Source organism: Eptatretus burgeri, chromosome 10, assembly GCF_056783735.1.
Source record: "Eptatretus burgeri isolate ZD-2024b chromosome 10, Ebu_testis_v1, whole genome shotgun sequence".
NCBI lineage: Eukaryota > Metazoa > Chordata > Myxini > Myxiniformes > Myxinidae > Eptatretus > Eptatretus burgeri.
This window is the reverse complement of record NC_140970.1, coordinates 41,884,710-41,907,759: the sequence shown is the minus strand read 5'-3', so window position 1 is coordinate 41,907,759 and position 23,050 is coordinate 41,884,710. Positions and strand designations below refer to the sequence as shown.

At 47.1% G+C, this 23,050-nt stretch overlaps 1 protein-coding gene across 4 annotated transcripts in view; it reads left to right on the top strand.

Annotated features, from left to right (window-relative positions):
• LOC147018397 (tumor necrosis factor receptor superfamily member 1A-like) overlaps positions 1 to 22,500 on the top strand; it is a 30,540-nt gene extending 8,040 nt beyond the window's left edge. For all 4 annotated transcript variants that reach the window (XM_085898000.1, XM_085897996.1, XM_085897997.1 and 1 more), the window contains 4 exons: positions 8,181 to 8,309; positions 13,299 to 13,433; positions 15,273 to 15,321; positions 22,225 to 22,500. In XM_085898000.1, coding sequence (XP_085754126.1) covers positions 8,181 to 8,309; positions 13,299 to 13,433; positions 15,273 to 15,321; positions 22,225 to 22,279 — 368 coding nt within the window. In that variant the 3' untranslated portion in view covers positions 22,280 to 22,500. The remainder of the gene's footprint in view (positions 1 to 8,180; positions 8,310 to 13,298; positions 13,434 to 15,272; positions 15,322 to 22,224) is intronic.
• Positions 22,501 to 23,050: the final 550 nt, after the last annotated feature.

The following is a 23,050-nucleotide window of genomic DNA, read 5'->3' as shown; positions in this document are numbered from 1 at the left end:
TGTGCTGCGTTGAACCATGCTATTGATCTTGCACACTTATTTTGGACTTGATTGGACTCCATCTGTTACAATACGTGCCTTTTTTTTCGAAATGACGTAATCTGCTCCCAAAATGCTCGGTGCACATGCACCGAAACGCCAGAGAACTGCTGAGTTTTGGGTAAAATAAAATGCAATGTGCGTTCGGGATAAAGATTGTTACCAGAAATGACACAAAGCTGATGAAAGACCAAAAAATACTTGGAAAAGTACTTGAGAGAAAGGGCTGTACTCAGGCACAACAAAATATTTGGAGAACATCAATTGGGAAGAACATATCTGGGGCTTGTGAGTATATAGGGTAAGATTTTAAAATGATCATGTTTACGATTAATCATGTTGGGAGGTGGGAGCTCGGCGTGTGCCCTGGTTAGAATAGGTACACCGTATCCCTGCGTGTCGTAAGAGGTGACTAAAAGGGTTGGCGTCAGGAAGGGCATCCAGTCATAGATAACATCGCCTCAAAAGGAAACCATGATGAGTACAACTGATGGGCAGGGTACAGCCCAAAGTACCCCGTGGGGGTCCTCACCCCCTCTCGTTAAAACTCAAGGTGGGGAACCCGATCGAAGCAAGGGAGGAAATTTTTCCATTTATGATGACCAATCGTCTGATGCCCCACGTGGAGATCGGTTTCTGAGGTTTGGGACATGGAATGTAGGGATAATGACGGAGATCTGGCGAAGTGGTTGAAACATTGGTCAGAAGAAGAGTGGACATATGTTGTGTGCAGGAGACATGATGGAAGGCAAGTGGTGTGAGAATGTTGAAGGGAAGGCAAGGACAGAAGTATAAGTTGATGTGACAAGGGTGCCTGGAAGGCGTGCATGGTGTTGGTGTCGTGTTTTCTGAGGAGTTTGTAGACAGTGTAGTGAGTGTGACTAGAATGAGTGAAAGGTTGATGATGGCGAGAATCGTGATCGGAAAGCTCTTGGTGAACGTCATCTCTGGATATGCCCCGCAGGTCGGTCGAAGTGATGAAGAGAAGAACATGTTCTGGTGTGCGATGGAGAAGTTGATGGAAAAAGTGAAAGATGAGGAAGTTGTTGTGGTAGGAGGAGACTTGAATGGACATGTGGGAAGGAGTCCAGATGGTTTTGAGGGAGTCCATGGGGGTTATGGATATGGTGTGAGAAATGGAGAAGGTGAAAGGATCTTGGAGTTTGCTGATGGAGCTGATTATTATTATTTTTTTTTTTTTTTGTATACCTTGGTCGAGGCTCGTATGAGAGCTAACACACAACTCACAGCAAGGAGGCATGAGACAAGAGGGGCGGGAGTGGAAGGGACAAAACATTGGGGAACAGACACAGGTGAACTGTGGAAGGGAGAGGGATGGGGATGGGACGGGAACATGGCGAGGGGAAGATGGACATTAAAAGGGACTTTCAGGAAGGAAAGCAGGAGAATTGAAGGAAGTGGGCTTGGGTGGATTATCGGGGTAGAAAAGATCGAGGATTTGGATGGGGGAAGATAAGAGGTGGTGGTGAACAGCTGTTTTGAAAGCCTGGAGGGAAGAATGGGAAAGAATAGAGTGAGGAAGTTTATTCCAAAGGCGGGAAAAAAAGAGGAATGAAAGAGTGAAGATGAGCAGTGATTCGTGATTTTGGTAGTTTTACCAGAAGGGGGTTGTTGGCGGACCTTGAGCACCCTGTGGAAATGTGGTTGGGACAAATCGCAGAGAGAGCAGGGGGGGCAAGGCTGGAGAGGAGTCGGTAGAAGACAGAAAGACCACCGACCAACCTGCGGTGATTGAGAGAGAGGCCCAAAGACTCAGCTTCATTGCGGGAGATGCCAATGATCTTAAAAGCCCTGGTTTCGACAGCGTGAAGTCGAGAAAGGTGGGAGGCAGGAGCACCAGCCCAGAGGGGAGAGCAGTACTCCATCAGGCTACGGACAAAAGCTTTGTAAGTGGTCAGGAGCTCAAGAGGGCCGAGGAAGGACTTTGCACGACGGAGGATTCCCAGTCGGCGACTGGCTTTTGAGGCAAGGTTGGAAATGTGACTTTCCCAGGAAAGGTCATGGCAGATAGTGAGACCCAGAAGCTTGAAAGAAAAGACTTCTTCCAGAGGATTGTTGAGAAAGTGGATGGGGGGGTTTTGTTAACGGTCCTTTCGAAGAGACATAGTGAGAGTGTGAGATTTGTCTGGATTGAAAGACATGTTCCACGTGTTGGACCAGTTTGTGATTTTTATCCAGATCTGCAGTGAGCGAAGAAGCTGCTGCTTGCCGGTCTGAGGGATGACAGATGGTACGGCAGAGGGTGGAGTCATCGGCAAAGAGAAATAGAGGATTTTCCAGAGAGTCCGAGAGATCATTGATGAAAACCAGAAAAAGAACAGGGCCCAGAATGCTACCTTGAGGAACTCCAGCCTGCACAGGAAGAGGGGATGAAAGAACTCCATTTAGGGCCACACGTTGACTGCGACAGGAGAGGAAGTCTGCGAGCCATGAGTTGAGATGGCCTTGAATACCATGGGAAGAGAGTTTGGTGAGTAGGACAGGGTGCCAGACTGTGTCAAAAGCACGTGATATGTCCAGGGATACGGCTCGGATTTCCTGTCTGGCATTGAGGACCTCCATCCATTGATGGGAGAGCAGTAGCAGCATATCTAGGGTAGAGTGACCTGGTCTGAAACCAAATTGATGATTGGAAATCAAGCCATTGGAGAAGAGGAAGGATTTCATGTCTGAAGCGATGATGGATTCCATAACCTTGCTGATGATTGGGAGAAGGCTGATTGGTCTATAGTTACAGGGATCTGTTTTTGCACCTTTTTTATGCAGGGCAGTGATGTTAGCAGATTTCCAAGCAGATGGCAGATGACCTTGGGAAAATGAGAGGGTGAATAGAACAGAGAGAGGGTGAGCAAGAGCAGAAGAGCAGGCTTTGAGGACATGTGGGCTGATGCCGTCTGGACCGGTTGCAGAATCTGACTCGAGGTTTGAAAGCAAGCTCTCCACCTTGTCAGGAGAAAAGGATACAGAGTCCAGGGACAGTTGGGTGCGACTGGGTAAAGTGGGTAGAGATAGTGATGGGTTTGGGACACAAGATTTAGCTGCAAACACCGAGTTTAGACATTCAGCTTTATCACGTGTGGAATCAGCAGTGCGGCCATTTGAGGTAAGGGAGGGGATGGAGGGGGAACATACACCAGAAACAGATTTGATTAAACGCCACCAGGATTTTGAGGAGGGAGAGAGGTTTGAGAGTTCAGACTTGAGATGAGAAAGATGTTGTTTTCTGGCTCTCCTGAGGGTAGATACACACTTGTTCCGAGCTTTGTGGAAAGAACTGAGATTGCTCTCAGTTGGGTTTGCTTTCCATGAGGCAAAGGCAAGTTGTTTCAGGACAACTGCCTCGCCACAAGCTTCAGTAAACCAAGCGCCGCAGCAAGGCTAAGACAACTGAACACGAGAGGGGATAAATCTGTGCATGAGGGAGAGCAAGTTTCTTTGAAAGAATTCCCAGGATGAGTTGATGTTTGAGAAAGTAGTGATAGGAGACCAGTCTGTAAGTTTGATGGCTGCTCGGAGACCCTGCCAGTCGGCTTGAGTGAAATGCCAGACTCGACGGCGGTGAGGTGGTTCTCTGATAACAGCCAGAGAGATGTCCACTTTAACAAGGACGTGGTCAGAAGAACCAATTGGAGCGAAGGAAGAGCAGCAGATATTGTCAGGGAAATTTGTCAAAATCAGATCCAGAAGAGATGGAGTACCATTGGTTGAGATCCGGGTCGGGAAGTTGACCGATTGAGTCAGTCCCAATGAGTCACAGAAAGCTTTTGCTGATGTCCCATGGCAGGTGAGAGAGGTACCCACACCTAGCCAACTGGCGTGATGACAATTGAAGTCGCCACATAAGAGGAAGAGAGAGTTTGGATGAGAAGATAGAAGATGGTCCATGTTTTCGGAGAGTGAGGTGTAGATGGAGTCATCACTGTTCGGTGGACGGTACAGTACACATATAAACATGAGGTGGGAGTGGAGGGGAAGCCGAAGCCAGAGGTATTCCTGGGGGTGTGGGGGAGTGAGAGCAGTGCAGGGAGAGTGAGGAATAGAGTCTTTGATGAAGAGAGCAACACCTCCACCAGGACGAGGCTCAGGTCTGTCATACCGTAAGAGGGAGTAACCTCTTACGTAAGATCTGGCTCGTAAGATTTGCTGATTTGTAAAACTCAATTACAGAAAGTGGATAATAAGCTTATTACATACACGTCAGGTGGGTTGACGACAACCATTGACTACCTGATGGTGCGTCGGTGAGATAGAGGAAACCTCCGGGACACAAAGGTGATCCCAGGGGAGGAGACTGTTTCACAGCACCACCTGGTTGTCTGCAATATAATACAAGATGAAAGGTGCGAGGAGAATTCAGCGGGTGAAGTACCAACTGAGGATGAAGGTGTGGAGGTTGAAAGAGGCGACAGTGAAGGAAGCATTAAGAGAGAGGTTGAGTATGGTTGAGGATGATGTGGTTGAGCTTGAAAGTGGTTGGATGTCAATGAAAGATAGTCTATTGGGAGCCGTTGGTGAGGTATGTGGATGGACAAAAGGACCACCGAGGCACTCGGAAACATGGTGGTGGGGTGATGAAGTTGGAAAGACGATTGAAGAGAAGAGGAAGAAGTTCAAGGAATGGCAAAAGGCGAAGGATACGGTGGAAGAAGAGGCAGCACATGAAAGTTATAAGAAAGCCAAGAAGGCTGCATTGAGGTAGAAAGGCACAGGAGGCCCATCGGAAAATGTTTGGAGAACGCTTGGATTCGGAGGAGGGTAAGAGAGCGGTATTCAGGATCGCAAAGCAGATAGCGAGAGAGAGGTTTGATGTGACGGGGGTGAGTTGCTTGAAGGATGAAGTGGGACAAATTGTTGTGGACTCGGATGGAATTAAAGGAAGATGGAAGAGATATATGGAAAGGCTGTTGAATGTAGAAAATGAATGGGATAGCAACATCGAGAGTAACCCAGTTTTAGGACCAGCAGAGAAGATAACTGAGAAGGAAGTTGTGGAAGCTATAAGAGCAATGAAGAGTAGAAAAGCAGGAGGGCCGACGGGAGTTGTGGGAGATATGTTGAAGGCAGCGAGAAGTTGGGGTGTGAAGAGAATGACAGAGATCTGCAATCTGGTGGTGAAAGAAGGCCGCATTCCAGTGGATTGGGAACTGAGTACCCTCGTCCCTCTGTACAAGGGGAAAGGTGACCCTCTGCACTGTGGCTCCTATAGAGCAATAAGGTTATTGGAGCATGGAATGAAGGTATTGGAAAGGGTGTTGGAGAAGAGGATAAGGAAGAAGGTAAAGATTGACGAAATGCAGTTTGGATTTATGCGAGGAACAGGAATGACAGATGCAATTTTTATTGTAAGGCAGTTGCAGGAGAAGTACATGGAGAAGAGGAAGAAGTTGTTTTTTGGGTTTGTTGATCTGGTGAAAGCGTTTGAGAGGGTTCCACGTGAAGTTATGACATGGGCATTTAGGAAGTTAGGAGTGGAGGAATGGTTGATCAGAGTAGTGATGGCCATGTACGAGAGAGCACGCACAGCTGTAAGGACGAACGATGGGAACAGTGATGAGTTTGAAGTGAAGGTGAGAGTGCACCAGGGGTCGGTACTAAGTCCACTTCTATTTGTAGTTGTGATGGAGGTGCTGGCTCGGAGGGTAAAGGAGGGTTTACCGTGGGAGCTGCTGTATGCAGATGATCTGGTGTTGATTGCAGAGAGTATGGATGGACTGAAGGAGAAGATGAACAAGTGGAAGGAATGTATGGAGGCAAAAGGTTTGAAGGTGAATATCGGAAAGACGAAGGTGATGGCAAGTGGTAAAGCATGTGGTGAGGTGGAAAGGACTGGGAAGTGGCCGTGTGCTGTGTGCAGGAAGGGTGTCGGAGTGAACTCCATTCAGTGTACAATGTGTGCTGAATGGGTTCATCGAAAATGTAGTGGGGTGTGAGGGTCATTAACCAGTGTGGCAGCTACATTCAAGTGTAAGGTGTGCATCGAGGGAGCAGCAGATGAAGGAATTGTTGAGTTGGATCTTGGAGATGGTGTGAAGCTGGAAGGGGTGAAAACATTTTGCTATCTCAGAGACATGCTGAATGGAGAAGGTGGATCAGACTCTTTGACGGTTGCTAGAGTGAGATGTGCATGGAAGAAGTTTTGGGATCTGAGTGGCGTGCTGACGAAGAGGGGAGTGTCGTTGAAGCTGAAGGGAAAGGTGTATGCTACATGTGTGAGGAGTACGATGATTTATGAGAGTGAGACATGGGTACTGAACATGGAGCAGCAACAAAGGCTGGAAATGGTGGAAATGCGAATGGTTCGGTGGATGTGCGGAGTATCATTGAGAGAGAGGAAGACAAATGATGACTTGCGGAAGATGATGCGAATAGAGTCTGTGATTGAGGTTGTGAAGAGAAACAGGTTGAGATGGTTGGGTCATGTGTTGAGGAAGGATGAAAGTGACTGGGTGAGAGGAGTGTTGGAAATGAGTGTAGTCGGAAGTGGAGGACGGGGAAGACCGAGAAAAACTTGGCTTAATGTGGTGGAAGAGGAAATGTGGGCAAGGGGATTAAGAAGGTGAGATGCTGAAAATAGGGTAAAGTGGAGAAGATCGTCATGGGGCCCGCAAGGCGAACCCCCACTTTAGCGGGAAAAATGGCCTTTAAATGCATGTGTGTGCATGCGTGGAGGTGGGAGCTACTGGAGGGCTGTTATAAATATATTGTTTGTTTGCTTCTGGAGCCACAAGATAAATTGTACTTGATTTTTGCATCTATTGCTGAAAAGTGCATGTGCACGTGTTATATCCACGAGTGATACAAGAATATACTACCAGGAGATGGTGCGAACCCGACACCTCTCATCCACGTATTACTATATTTGTGGCCTGTTGCAGTAATATATTTTCAATGAAAGGGCATGTGACCTTTTGAACTCAAAATTTAAGCAGTTCATCGTCATGTGCCCTTGAATTGAAAATCATTTTGTTCCTGCAATAAGTTGTCATCCACTGAAGGGATTTCAACCAAGTATGAACTGATTCAGTTTTATATTCAACAGTCAAAGGTCTTGCTCCCTTTGAAAATCATTTTTCCGACCACAACTCGAGTTATAGAAGTATCTGTTTTCTCTTCCACTTATCTGTTTCTCACTCTCACTCTCACTCTCATATATTGGGTTATCTAATTTGGTCAGAGGCATATCTATTGACTCATTTGCGTCAATTTTTTTATTTTTATAATACTCGCAGCATTAACAATTGTATTGTTGTATGACTATTTTTTACTTTCTTGTCCAGGTAAGATGTTCAAGGTCACAAGGTCCTCCTCATGTATGAGGGTCGTTGTGGTGAAACATGATTATGAAAGGATATGACATTGCTTCACCGTCCAAGTGGAATCACTCCACTCCATTTCCATGTCATGCAGTTTTGCTTGGCCGTTGCGCTAAAAGGGCATTTGCACCTTTTTATCTTTTTGTTAAATGTTTGTTCCATTATAATGTATTACTGCACTATCCATATCATTACAAAATTTTAATGCAAGAAGAGGTCATAAACTGATAATATTGTCCAAACAAAGGCTTGGTTTAGTATTTCTGCCACAGGGTGGTGTTCATAATATTATGCAGGCAATGTATATGCTTGCTGAAGTTATGGGACAGCTTGACCAGTGTTCTTGATGTTTTGAATCTTGTCCTTGTAAATAAATATATGTTCCTTTTCCAAGGAACTTCAACATAGGAGGAAGCCATTTGGTCCATCAAAGTTTTCATTATGACTGCCAAAATATGGTTCTTTGTCTGTGCTGTATCTTTTTTAAAAATTATTTATATTTTTTTAAATGCTGAGTGTCAAGCAAGAAAGCAGCATGTACCATTTTTATCCCCTGCCACATGGCAGAAGGGGGATATTGTTAGTCTTTGGTATGACTCGCCAGGGGTTTGAACTGCCGACCCCCCAGAGTCAGAGCGGACCCTGTAACCATTATGCCACCGATCCTAATTCTACATTTTTATTTTTGTGGATGAGGATTATTGACTTTCTATTGACTTTTAAAAAATGCCCGATGAGATGCTGCATTGCAATACCAAGTCAAATTGATTGAAGTTTTTCATTGTTATTTTTTCTTCTCCTCTGTAGGCTTTTACCTTGGGGAAGAATGCCATGAACCAGGGCAAGAATCGGCGTGCTATCCTTGTCACATCAATTTATTCATGGCGTTTAAGAACCATGCGAGGAAGTGCCATCGATGCAAGGAGTGCTTCGGTGGTGGGTTATTTTATCTATCCATAATTCCAGCTGTGTGTGTGTGTGTGTGTGTGTGTGTGTGTGTGTGTGTGTGTGTGTGTGTGTGTGTGTGTGTGTGTGTGTGTGTGTGTGTGTGTGTGTGTGTGTGTGTGTGTGTGTGTGTGTGTGTGTGTGTGTGTGTGTGTGTGTGTGTGTGTGTGTGTGTGTGTGTGTGTGTGTGTGTGTGTGTGTGTGTGTGTGTGTGTGTGTGTGCGTGTGTGTGCGTGTGCGCGCGTGTGCGCGCGCGTGCGCGTGTGCGCGTGTGCGCGTGTGCGTGTGTGCGTGTGTGCGCGCGCGCGTGTCTGTGACCGCTGTTTCTCCACAACCACTGGTCCGATCTGATTGAAACTTGCTAGGTATATTGCTGGGGCCCTGAGGATGTGCCTTTTCAAGGTTTGATATTAATCGGACAAGTGGTTCCCAAGTTATGGCCATTTATTTACCAACCAATGACAAGACACGTTGTTGCGTGGGCGTGGCCGATGGGGAAGGGAAGCTCAGCCACGTTCCCCATTTCAGGTTACAACGTACGGGCTTCCGGATAGTGATGACTTCGTGGATTCTAATAATTTCTCGATTTCTTATGCGCATTTAGAGATAAACACAATGCCCCAAGTTATGATCGTTTTCATATTAGACGGTGCATAAATTTCGGTAACATCAGAGTGAGCTGGTGTACTCCGAACCAGGAAGTAAATTTTTTTCTCTCTCTTCTCTTCTCTTTTTTGTTTTTCCTTGCCACAACATTGCGGAAAGGCAAAATACGTTGGCGCAAATTGAATATTTGGGCATTAAAACTAAATTGCGAATAATCATAACTGCGAATAATATGCAAACTTCCGGGCCACGCATGTACGGGCACGTGGGAGCGAAGAAACGGCCTGTGTGGTTGTTGTTTCTTGCTCGTGGTTTGAATTTTTATTTTATTTTATTTATTTATTTATTTATTTATTTTTACGGGCACGTACTAGTATTTGAAATTTTCTCAAGTAAGACTGAAAATAAAAACAAAATAAATATAAGAAAACATGCTGATGTACAATAATATCACCTATAATTTACATACATTGTAGATTCTTCCAAAGTGTTCCAAAAATATGCATGAACCAAAGCTGGGATATATTTTGCAATATCTTTTTGCTTATAAGGTTTGCCAAGCCAACTTATTAATTTTATCACAACCTTTCATTTTAAGATCACTGAAAAGAGAGACGTTGCCTTCCCTTTTTATCTTGCATTCATCAGGGCATTCACAAGAATACTGCAAGTTAAAGATCAAATCAATTTATGCTCACATGTGGTTGCTCATTTGTTCACATGACACCACTGGCAAATGGTCATGCATGTCATAGCTGCGAGGGATAGGACAACCCAAGCCCCTCAAAATGCTGCAGTTTCACCAAAACCAGCAGAGTACTTGCATGAATTTTCGTTTGCAAAGAATGGGATTGTGTGTGCATAAATGTGGCCTTTCGTATCCATAAATGTGCTATGCTGCGTGTTCAGATCATGATTCGAAACCAATTGGTGCAATATTTTTATGCACAGCCTGGATCGTTCAGAAGATGTTGTCTGATCACAATTTTGAGCAAACATTTTTGGTTCGAGTTTTTGTATGCGCCAGCTTGTCGTATACTACCTGCAACATGCCTGTTACAAATTGCCAATGGAATATGCTGTTTTATTTGATCCTCAAATGATTGGGATAAACAGCCTACATTCCTGACATTGCACCAGCATTGAAACTCTTAAATAACATTATGAAATTGTGTGGTAGGCAGTACATTTTTCAGAATAATTTCAGGAGGGAGCATTTTATGAGTGGGAAATTCCACTTGTGTGGTGACCGCATAACAGCAGCATCAGACTGTTTCAGCCTCTGCTCAGTGCTCCCAGAATGGCAAGTATTAGTGTTACCCATCCCTCTTTCTACTAACAGCGTGACCATCAAAGTTATTTACTTTGAAGACCTAACACCCTCACTGCCTGCCACTCCCAGCCTCCACACCCCCTGCTTTGCCCCTTCCCAGCTTCCCCACCCCCTGCTTTGCCCCTTCCCAGCTTCCCCACCCCCTGCTTTGCCCCTTCCCAGCTTCCCCACCCCCTGCTTTGCCCCTTCCCAGCTTCCCCACCCCCTGCTTTGCCCCTTCCCAGCTTCCCCACCCCCTGCTTTGCCCCTTCCCAGCTTCCCCACCCCCTGCTTTGCCCCTTCCCAGCTTCCCCACCGCCTGCTTTGCCCCTTCCCAGCTTCCACACCCCCTGCTTTGCCCCTTCCTAGCTTCCACACCCCCAGCTTTGCCCCTTCCCAGCTTCGCCCCTCCCCGCTTCACCCCTTCCCAGCTTCCCCCTCCCTGCTTCACCCCTTCCCAACTTCTCCCCTCCCCACTTCGCCACTTCCCCCTCCCCGCTTTGCCCCTTCCCCCGGCTTCACACCTTCCCCCAGTTTCCCACCGGCTTCGCCTCTTCCCAGATTCCCCCCCGCTTCGCCTCTTCCCAGATTCCCCCCGCTTCGCCTCTTCCCAGATTCCCCCCGCTCGCCTCTTCCCAGATTCCCCCCGCTTTGCCTCTTCCCAGCTTCCCCCTGCTTTGCCCCTTCCCAGCTTCCCCCCCTCCCAGCTTTCCTCACCGCCTGCCCCCTCCCAGCTTTCCCCACCGCCTGCCCCCCTCCCAGCTTTCCCCCCCGCTTTGCCTCTTCCCAGCTTTCCCCACCGCCTGCCCCCTCCCAGCTTTCCCCACCGCCTGCCCCCTCCCAGCTTTCCCCACCGCCTGCCCCCCTCCCAGCTTTCCCCACCGCCTGCCCCCTCCCAGCTTTCCCCACCGCCTGCCCCCCTCCCAGCTTTCCCCACCGCCTGCCCCCTCCCAGCTTTCCCCACCGCCTGCCCCCCTCCCAGCTTTCCCCACCGCCTGCCCCCTCCCAGCTTTCCCCACCGCCTGCCCCCTCCCAGCTTTCCCCACCGCCTGCCCCCTCCCAGCTTTCCCCACCGCCTGCCCCCTCCCAGCTTTCCCCACCGCCTGCCCCCTCCCAGCTTTCCCCACCGCCTGCCCCCCTCCCAGCTTTCCCCACCGCCTGCCCCCTCCCAGCTTTCCCCACCGCCTGCCCCCTCCCAGCTTTCCCCACCGCCTGCCCCCTCCCAGCTTTCCCCACCGCCTGCCCCCTCCCAGCTTTCCCCACCGCCTGCCCCCCTCCCAGCTTTCCCCACCGCCTGCCCCCTCCCAGCTTTCCCCACCGCCTGCCCCCTCCCAGCTTTCCCCACCGCCTGCCCCCTCCCAGCTTTCCCCACCGCCTGCCCCCTCCCAGCTTTCCCCACCGCCTGCCCCCTCCCAGCTTTCCCCACCGCCTGCCCCCTCCCAGCTTTCCCCACCGCCTGCCCCCTCCCAGCTTTCCCCACCGCCTGCCCCCTCCCAGCTTTCCCCACCGCCTGCCCCTCCCAGCTTTCCCCACCGCCTGCCCCCTCCCAGCTTTCCCCACCGCCTGCCCCCTCCCAGCTTTCCCCACCGCCTGCCCCCTCCCAGCTTTCCCCACCGCCTGCCCCCTCCCAGCTTTCCCCACCGCCTGCCCCCTCCCAGCTTTCCCCACCGCCTGCCCCCTCCCAGCTTTCCCCACCGCCTGCCCCCTCCCAGCTTTCCCCACCGCCTGCCCCCTCCCAGCTTTCCCCACCGCCTGCCCCCTCCCAGCTTTCCCCACCGCCTGCCCCCTCCCAGCTTTCCCCACCGCCTGCCCCCTCCCAGCTTTCCCCACCGCCTGCCCCCTCCCAGCTTTCCCCACCGCCTGCCCCCTCCCAGCTTTCCCCACCGCCTGCCCCCTCCCAGCTTTCCCCACCGCCTGCCCCCTCCCAGCTTTCCCCACCGCCTGCCCTCCCAGCTTTCCCCACCGCCTGCCCCCTCCCAGCTTTCTCCAGCTTCCCCCGCTGCCCCGTCACTTCCCAGCTTCCCCCGCTGCCCCGTCACTTCCCAGCTTCCCCCGCTGCCCCGTCACTTCCCAGCTTCCCCCGCTGCCCCGTCACTTCCCAGCTTCCCCCGCTGCCCCGTCACTTCCCCACTTCCCCCGCTGGCCCGCCACTTCCCAGCTTCCCCCGCTGCCCCGTCACTTCCCAGCCTCCCCCGCTGCCCCGTCACTTCCCAGCCTCCCCCGCTGCCCCGTCACTTCCCAGCCTCCCCGCTGCCCCGTCACTTCCCAGCCTCCCCGCTGCCCCGTCACTTCCCAGCCTCCCCGCTGCCCCGTCACTTCCCAGCCTCCCCGCTGCCCCGTCACTTCCCAGCCTCCCCCGCTGCCCCGTCACTTCCCAGCCTCCCCGCTGCCCCGTCACTTCCCAGCCTCCCCCGCTGCCCCGTCACTTCCCAGCCTCCCCGCTGCCCCGTCACTTCCCAGCCTCCCCCGCTGCCCCGTCACTTCCCAGCCTCCCCCGCTGCCCCGTCACTTCCCAGCCTCCCCGCTGCCCCGTCACTTCCCAGCCTCCCCGCTGCCCCGTCACTTCCCAGCCTCCCCCGCTGCCCCGTCACTTCCCAGCCTCCCCGCTGCCCCGTCACTTCCCAGCCTCCCCCGCTGCCCCGTCACTTCCCAGCCTCCCCCGCTGCCCCGTCACTTCCCAGCCTCCCCCGCTGCCCCGTCACTTCCCAGCCTCCCCCGCTGCCCCGTCACTTCCCAGCCTCCCCCGCTGCCCCGTCACTTCCCAGCCTCCCCGCTGCCCCGTCACTTCCCAGCCTCCCCGCTGCCCCGTCACTTCCCAGCCTCCCCTGCTGCCCCGCCACTTCCCAGGTTCCCTCCTGCTTCCACCCCCTCCTCAGGTTACCCCTGCCCCCAAACCTTCCCAGCTTCATTGGCAGACGTGAGGTTAGTGCCATCTCTCTGGACATATCTCATGCTTTTGATACAGTCTGGCATCCTGGGTTACTCTCCAAACTGTCTGCATCAACTTGTCTTATTGCACGAGTTCATTTGTTTTGATTGATGTTTGATCTCATCTGCTGCAGATTTTGAGGAGAAGGCCGCCTGCATGCCAACAATGAACCGAGAGTGCCGTTGCATATCCGGGAAATACCAGGACCATGATGGCGAGATCTGCATCAATTGCACTCCATGTACTAATCAGAATACATTGCAAGAATGTAAGCTTGAGAAAATTTCAGAAAGACCACTATGAGGACACTGATATAAAAGTTAGAATTCTAAGTTCTAAAATGTAAATGTCACTGCCCTGTCTGTTCATTGAAGACGGTGAATCACCATTGGCACTTGTGGGTCGACTCTCACCTGCCCCCATCTCATATATTGTGTTAAGCACTAAATGAACCCCTCCACCTTTTGTAAAACTGCTATGTACGTGCTACCTGCACATGCTCCCCCCCACCCCCCCTCACCCAACTTTGTCGGGTGTCACCTCAAGGTGCTGGGGTGAACACCAATGCCAAAGGATTCGTGCATGCATGTTGTGTGGATGGCCGATTAGCACAACCAATTTGATCGCGGTCCGATAACGAGCGGTGTGGGTGCCGACTGAGATGTGCACTGCATACAGAACTGTACTGTACCCATCTCTCTCCGTGTCAATACGACGCTCTGTGGAATCGTAATTAATTCCTTTAAGTTTTTATTCAAGATTATGTATTTTATTATTTAACGTGTTTAAAAGCCTTAAAATATATATATTTTATTGTTTTTACATGCAAAAGGGTCATTTGTTACTCGTGATAGCAAAACAGAAAAAAAAAAAGGAGAATTTTTTTTCAGGTATAATTAAACATTGCCCGAAAAGAAAACTCGCTTTGGTGGCAATGTTTTTGTTGATGCGGCACGTGAGGGTGACTCCTGTAAAATGCTCCAGTACACGACACTTGAGTTTATAGGTGAGAGGGTTGAGCCCAGAACCTAACCCCCTTTACCCTACAAGCCCTTTGTCTTATTTTGCACTGATTTGGTTTGCGAGGGCGGTTTCCAGGAACGTAACCCCAATGTAAAACAAAGCTTTACTGTACTTCATTATTGTTGCAAGAATTTTGTCGTTTGCGATATATATATATATATATATATATATATATATATATATATATATATATATATATATATATATATATATATATATATATATATATATATATATATATTTCAATTCACAATGTCTGCAGGGAGGCTTCCAAAATAAACATTCAACTAAAATTATGCTTTACTTGATTTTATCAGGAAGACTTGTTGTTTATCCCCAGACAGTTCTCTCGAACAAGTCCCGTCACTTCCCAGCTTCCCCCCTCCCCGCTTCGCCCCTTCCCAGCTTCTCCCCTCCCTGGGGCTTCACCCCAGCAAATGATGCCACCCACAATCACGTGCTGCACACAAACGAACAAGAATGGGGAAGAGGCAGGTCTGCATAAGTGTGTGTGGGTTGTTTTTATTTACGACATCACTTTGTTAAATGAAGCCTTGTGTTGGCTTAGTGGTTCGGGTGGCGGCTTGGGATCCTAGGGTCCTGAGTTCAAGCCCCGTTGGCCGCTGAATTAAAAATACATCAGGGGCTTGACTCAGCCTGTCATCCTTCCGAGGTCGGCAAAATGAGTACCAGTGTACTGGTAAGGGGGACACTGCATCAGCGGCATAGCCGCTTCCCAACCAATGATGCAACCAGCAGCCACAGGCTGCACTCGATAGAGAGACTTGGTTAAATGTAATATTACTTAGTTGAAATTTTCCTTCTGTACATATTGAAATATATTTCAATATATCTTTCATATTAAATATATTTTAATTTCTCGATGTCAAGCAACGGTTGGAAGAATGATGCAGGCAGCAATCATAGGGAAGGAATTTGTTTCATTGGCATGGCAAGGTGACCAAAAGTGTCCTTATGATTCAACTGCAAAATGTTTTCTCAATCTATTGATGTTTTCCTTTTCTTTTTTTTTATTTAACATCCTCCCTCTCTCTTCTTGTTTTCATTGTAAAATACCATCCAGGTACCGAGTCAACAGACACGATTTGCATCAATGCCGATGACGATCAGAGGTAAGGAATTTGTTTTATAATCTCATGTGTCATTTTAAAATCTAGATCCCATTGGGAGACGAAGGATGTTTAACTTTGCACCCAGAGGTGTTTTCTTGATCTGGTAGATTATCAAGATTGTCCTTCAATCTAATTGATGAATGGTTGTCATTTCATTGATAATTTATTTGTGAAGAAATATTGTCCAGATTAGATTAGTTTTATGTTGTCCAGATTAGTTTGCAAGAATTCTATTATCCTGCAATCTGATTGTGTATAAGAGTGGTGGTGAGGGTGTTGCGAGCAGCAGTTGGGGTATTGTGGATGCAGGCTTGGGCTTGGGTGTAGGTGGTGGTGTGGTGTGGCAGGTGCACAGGATGATGGGGTTTGAAGGAGATGGGAAGGAAAGAGGCTCGTGAGATGGTTGTTGTCAACAATTAAACTATAAAATGTCTTCTTCATTCTGCATCAAGGATCAGACATAGAATTTTGTATTATTTCAAAGGAGTGGATGTGTTAGATTTTTATGTAAGGTTGGATAACATTGTGTTGGGTCATGGCAGGACGACTGGTTGTGGTACCAGGAGGAGCAAACCATCGGCATAGAGGAAAAGTTAACTTGGAAGTTTTGAAAAATAGGTGCAGTTTGTTTGGTAGACGACTGAAAGGAAAGAGTTGTGATGCAATTTTTGTCTTGAATACTTCCGAGAATAGAAATGGTACAAACTTCGTGAGTGGAGCCATCGATGTCAAGCTATGGTTGGAAGAACTAGTGTGTGCCCGTACGTGCAACCCCGCCCCCCCCCCAAAAAAAAACTTTCAAACAAACACACACTCCGTTGCTTCGCTCTCTTAAACGACGACTGGATTGGGGCATTGTGTTTATCTATAAATGCGCATAAGAAATCGAGAAATTATTCGAATAGTGTAAGTCATCACTATCCGGAAGTTGTGCGTGCCCGTACGGAATGTTCACATGCATTCCACGAATTATCGCTTGCATTGAGGTAACAACTGCTGTGATACTTACACACACAGAGTTAATTAAAATCAAGTATACCTCCCTCAACAACCACACAGGACGTTCCTTCACTCTCACCTGGCAGGACGGAAAATAAAAACTTTCAACGATGTAAAAGTAAACGACGACTGGATTGGGGCATTGTGTTTTTCTATAAATGTGCATAAGAAATCGAGAAATTATTAGAATACAGTAAGTCATCACTATCCGGAAGTCCGTACGTTGTAACCCGTAATGGGGAACGCGGCTGAGGTTCCCTTCCCCCATCGGCCACGCCCACGCTGCAATGTGTCTTGCCATTGGTTGGTAAATAAATGGCCATAATTTGGGAAGCACTTGTCCAATTAATATCAAAGCTTGAAAAGGCACATACTCAGGTCCCCAGCAATATATCTCACAAGTTTCAATTACATCGGACCAGTGGTTGGCAAGAAACAGTAGACACGACACAGACACGACACAGACACGACACAGACGCGACACAGACGCGACACAGACGCGACACAGACGCGACACAGACGCGACACAGACGCGGCACAGACGCGGCACAGACGCGGCACAGACGCGGCACAGACGCGGCACAGACGCGGCACAGACGCGGCACAGACGCGGCACAGACGCGGCACAGACGCGGCACAGACGCGGCACAGACGCGGCACAGACGCGGCACAGACGCGGCACAGACGCGGCACAGACGCGGCACAGACGCGGCACAGACTGTTGGAATTGTAGATAAATGATGCAGGCAGCAAGGTTTTCGGTGAGGTAAGCAATCAAAACCTTTTCAGGGTCAAAGTATGTATTTTCACATGGATGGCCCTATGCTGAAGAGAAAAGGGGCACCAAGGTTTTAAGAGGGAATGCAGTCTTGTTTTTAGCTCGCATGAAACGTAGTTCCGGGGAGTTTATGGAATGGCACGTTGTCCATCCGTCCGTCTGTCCGTCCACACATACTTTCAATTTGTTCTCTGAAACTACACATCGAATTTTGACAATTTTACCACACATTCGACACTGTGTATGTACCAGTTTGTTCATGGCATTAAAAAAATCGGGCCCCAAAGGGGTCTATGGGGATTGACCCCCCCCCCCACCCAAAAAGGTATTAGTTTTCTCTTCAGAAACGACACACAATTCCAATTAAACTTCACCGCAACCTTAATCACCCATAATGTACCAAAGTTTGTTCATTATGTTAGAAAAAAAAAATCGGGCTCTATGGGGTGTGTAAGGGGAGTGCCCTCCAAAATATGTAATTGTTTTCTTTTTCCTTCATGGAAATGATGAAGGTTGCTTTCAGCAATCATTATCACCCATGATGTTCCAAAAATTTTTCATGGCATTAAAAAATTCCAGTCTAGAGGGGCTGTCACACCTTGATGTTTTAGCCAGCGTCTGGCAAGGTATCAAAATGTATGTAAAACGCTGGCGAACGCTGAACTATTGATGTTTCTTTTTTTATGTTTTGGGCGTATAATAACATGTTGGACGTCTGCATAACGTATTGGTAACGTACACAGAACGTTTTAATCACATATAGATAACTTATACCAACGAATGCTGAGCGTGTTGTCGGCGTTCACAACCTATGCCCAACGATAGTGTAACTTATGCATAGCGCGGTAGCGTATCGCCGACGATCACGTGGCGTAGGCTATTAATAGGCTGTGGCTCGATGATTCAAATCATAAGCACACTAGACATCGAAGTGTGAAGCCGCTATCACACCTTGACGTCTTAGCCAGCGTATGCCGACGTATGAAAAATTTGCCGAACCAAGCTGGCACACGTCGAATACTTTATGGGTATGTTTTGTATGCGTTAAGAGCACGCTGGCATACGTCGTAGTACGCTGGCATACATCGTCATATGCCGAGTACGTCGACAAATTTTCAGCATGTTGCTGGCATACGCTGGCCATAAGTTGTAGGCACGTTACGCGATCGTTGACACGCGTCGACACACGTTACTTGTAAGTTACTCATAAGTCAAAACACGTCGAGGTAATGGTTAGCGTCAGTGTTCCAGACTCCCTAGTTTTTTTTTTTTTCTTCGGTATGATGGTGATGTTGACATTTAGATTTCTGGTGCGGTTATGATTTAAATCGTTGAACGGCAGCCTATTAATTACATTATATTATAACCGCACTAGAAATCGAAGTGTTAACATCACCGTCATACCGAAGACAAAAAAAACAAAAAAAAAACAACCATGGAGTCCAGAACACTGACGCTAACCATTACCTTGACGTGTTTTGACTTATGAGTAACGTGTCGACGTGTGTCAACGATTGCGTAACGTGCCTACAACACGTTACTCATAGGTTAGAAATGTTTCGGGTGCGCTAAACATTACCTCGACGTTTTTCAACTTATGAGTAACTTACAAGTAACGTGTGTCAACGATCGCGTCACGTGCCTACATCTTATGGCCAGCGTTATGCGGAATGTGTGAGTCATACGCTGGCATACGTTGAAAAATTTCAAGCATGGAAAATTTGTCTAACAGCTCGGTGTACTTCGATGTATGCCAGCGTGCTCTTGACGTATACAAACTTACCCATAACTTATTCGACGTGTGCCAGCATTTTAGCCAATTTTTTCATACGTCAGGCATACGCTGGCTAAATCGTCAAGGTGTGACAGGGCCTTAAGGGGGTCTACAGGACGCTTGCCCCCCCCCGCCAAGAGGTATTTGCTTTCTTCTCAGAAGCTACAGATACAATTCTGATGAAATTTGACCACCGCCTTCATCACCCATGATGTACTAAAGTTTGTTCATGACATGAAAAAAAAATCCGGAGGTATTTACTTTCTTCTCCATAACATATGTTGTGGGTCAACCATACCTACCAGTTGTTCCCTTGTTATCTTTACGAGCCACTACCCAGTGAGGGCCCATTGCCCTTATGCTTTTTTTTTTAGTTGCATTGCATGTTGCTGTTACAATATTAGTGAAGCACATGAACAAATAATTATCACTTTTGTACATTTTATTCACTGCAGACGTGTTTCAGAAGCTGCAAACGTTTCATGAAGAACTATTTTAGCAATGGTGTGTGCGTGTGTGCCAAAACGTTTTTTACCATTTGAGATTTTGTCATCAAATTTTCAACGAACCTTTATTACGACCATATGTTGAAGACTAATAATTGTGTCAAAAGAGCAAAGTTCTATAACGTACAAATAGCGCTTCTAGCCCTTCTGCCACTGCGCTACGTGAGACGGCCGGTTGTTTTCTTAATATCGTTTCCATGTTTGTGTATTTACCATTTGACTTTCTGTTCGCATGTGTCTGTCCAGGCTGTAAGTTGTCATTTGAACTTTCGTCATCAAACACTCAACAAACCTTTATGATGAGAATATGGAGAACACTGATTAATAAAGCTTTGTGCCCATGACCTCACCCTGGGTACAATCAAACACGAAGGCAAATTTATTTTATCATGCTTCAACAGGAACACAAACAACATGGATAAACGCTGTTTATTTATTTTGTCATTAAAGGTGCAGTTAGTGGCTGGACATCCATACACTTGTTTCATTGTATAGAGATGAGCAAATACAAGCCATAGCTTTGCTGACGGGAATATTAAGGGGGGTAGAGGGGGAAGGGAGAGAGAGGCAGAGACAGACACAGACATCATTGTACACTTCAGGAGGAAGTTGGGAGGAAGTGGGGATGGGGATTTGGAGGAGCTAAGTGTGAAGGGTGTTGTTTCTGGACTGAGGTTTGGTCACTGGACTTGTGGAAAATGGGGCAGGGGGGTGGAGTGGGGGGGGAGTACAGGATTGAACAAAATGGGGTACGTTAATGCAGCATGCCGAGACCACCCAGGGACCAATACGGGATTGAACAAAATGGGGTACGTTAATGCAGCATGCAGAGACCACCCAGGGATTTCCAAGGGGTTGGGGAGGGAGTTTGGGAGAAAGTAAGTGTGAGGGGAGGCAGTGGGAAGGCAGCATGGGGGGGGGAAGGGAATTGGGTGAGTAAGGAAGTGTGAGGACGGGAATGGAAGGGCAATAAAATGTGCCCAAACAGCATTTCAACCACAGGATTCTACATAAAACCGGGCAGGACCATTTAACACCAATGATATTTACCTGTCAATGGCATGCATTCTTGCATATGCAGTGACCTTTGCACCATTCTGGTCGGCTCTCTCCAAATCTGATTCACACCTGTTACACTCTCGGGAAGCAGTTTTAAATTAAAAATTAAACCGTCAGTCCTTAAAAGTCCCCTTAATAGAGGGTGAGGGGTGGGGTGAGGGAGAGGGTGAGAGATTATGAGGGGGGAAGGGAAGTGAGGAGGGGGAGATGGGGAATTCCAGTAGATGTGACATCCAGTTTAATGTCCATCCGAGAGACGGCACACACATTGATTAATCACCCTGCCTGTGAAACACGGGGATGACAGTTTACAGCTGGGTTAGGATTTGAACCCAGGTCAGACGGCTTAGAGCGAATGTGTGTACCTCTCGACTATCCTGCCCTGATGTGGAAATTCATTGCTTTGTAACAACTGAAAACGCTTTCTTTTTTTTTTTTACTCATAATCTAATTTATTTTGCCTTTCTAACTCTGGAAATGTCCCCATGGAGAACTGTGCCGCAGTATGACCATGGAAGCTTGTTGAGATCCAAGCTTGATGAGCGCTCCAAGCTAGTACTTCAACAAAATGGTTGAAGAGACTTAAAAAAACGAACCATTTAATTTTTTTTTATATGTATCTGTCGAATGTCTGTCAAAGTGACACGTCGTATAATGGAAGAAGAGCGTCCAAAAATGGGAAACATTGAAATAAAATTGCACATTTTCAGCGAGCGAGCCACCGCACAAGGGATTGCATGACAACACGTGGCCAAACGCAGGCGAGTAGGGCCTGTATGTTGGTCAAGTCAATATATTATATTTTTGCCGTGTATGGCTATGGCTGGAACATGAACAACGAAGCAGCTTGCATAGTGCTCGCCAAGTAGCTTCAGCACCAAAACAAGCACTCCAATGAAATGGTTGATGAGGAACGGCTGCCTTGGCAAGCGATTTGTGATTGCCGATTGGTCAAATAAACATTATGGTCCCGGAGACACCTGGCATGTCAAGCAATGTCTGAATTTAACAAATTAATACTTTTTTTTGTTAGCAGTTGGAACTGCTACTGAGGTCAATTAAGAAGTTTAAATTTTGTAATTCGGCTGAGATTTAGAGATTCTCGAGGTTATGGCATTTGCGGAAATGAAATAAAGCCACGAATGCTGTCCTCTCCAAGCGTTTATGTGCATTGCATTGTATCCAGCGATTTGTCAGTATGATGATCAGGCATTTGATATGAGTGAGAAAAGTGGGGGAGTGGGGGGGGGGAATAAAACTTCATCATTAAGCAGCCATTGAGGCCTGTTCAAAGTCAAGGCATTGTTGAATAGGCCAAAAAAATGGTGAATTAAGACCCCAAAAAGAGACTGCAAGGTGACCATGGATGAGCCTTCATAAAGGATTATTAAATAATGTCATTAATTATCTTCAAAAGGGCTGTTTAAATAGACTCAAACACCCAGTTTATCCATGCACTACCTTGGAGTTCCCTTGGTATGCATGCAAAGTTTCAGGCTGCCAGGTTTCATGGTTTTGGGGTTCTGGAGGAGACTGACTGACTGACTGAATGACTGACTGACATTAATTATTGTAGATTTACATTTATTTATTCAGTTTATCTGTTTTCATCATTTAGTTTCAGTACAAAGCAGATGTGGAGAGGCTTTGCATTTTGGGATGCTTTCTTGTTTGTTTTTATTTGGATTGCAATGTCTGCATGAGTATGCAAATATAATTTTTGATGGGGGTTTTTTTTTTTTTCCTTCTCCAACTCTTACCATGTTAATTTTTTTTGATTTTTGCAGTGAAAAAATCCCAAAGAAGACTGCTCCAGTTGGTAAGATAGACACTTTCTGCTAGACATCTACCAATTGGTGGAATTCTGCTCCCCCCACCCTCCAATTTTGGTTGATAATGTGTTGTCATATGTACAGTGCCATGCCACTCGGCCACAAGTAATGCTGGGCAGGAATCTCACACAGATGTCGGTCACCTCAAAGATAGCCAGCTTCAGGCTAAATTTAGCACTAATCACCCAGTGTGATTGTAGGTGCTCCGTGATTTAACGAGCATGTTTAATAAACATGTTCATTATCTTCTTTTTCATTTATTTCCCCTCCAGGAATACTCAATAAAACAAAATTATTTGTGTGGGAAAATATGAATAAGTAACAATTATCACAAGACAAACGAAAAGGGAATGTCGAAATGAAGACACAGTGAATAAATAAATAAATAAAATTTAAACTTGAGTTCATAGTTAAAATTTGTCCAAACTTTAATTAACATGTTTGTGCATTGTTTTTGTGTAATTTGTTTTCATGAATAAAACAGTTCAGAACATAAAATAAAGAATTATTTTCCTGCATTAAGAATGTAAAATAAGTTTATTTTCTTGAGTTATTAAGATCATGAAATTTACCTTTTAAAATAATGATGATAAACTTGATCCAATAATGCGATGTTGATGATGGTCATAATATTGTTGGAGGGTTTGAGGGGGTCATTGTGTCGACGGCCCATATTAATTTCGTGAATAAATGGGGAAAATAGTTCAACAACATCCAATTATTCAGGCACATTGATCACGATCCACAAATCTTGCCTCAATAAATTAATCGTGAACAGGCA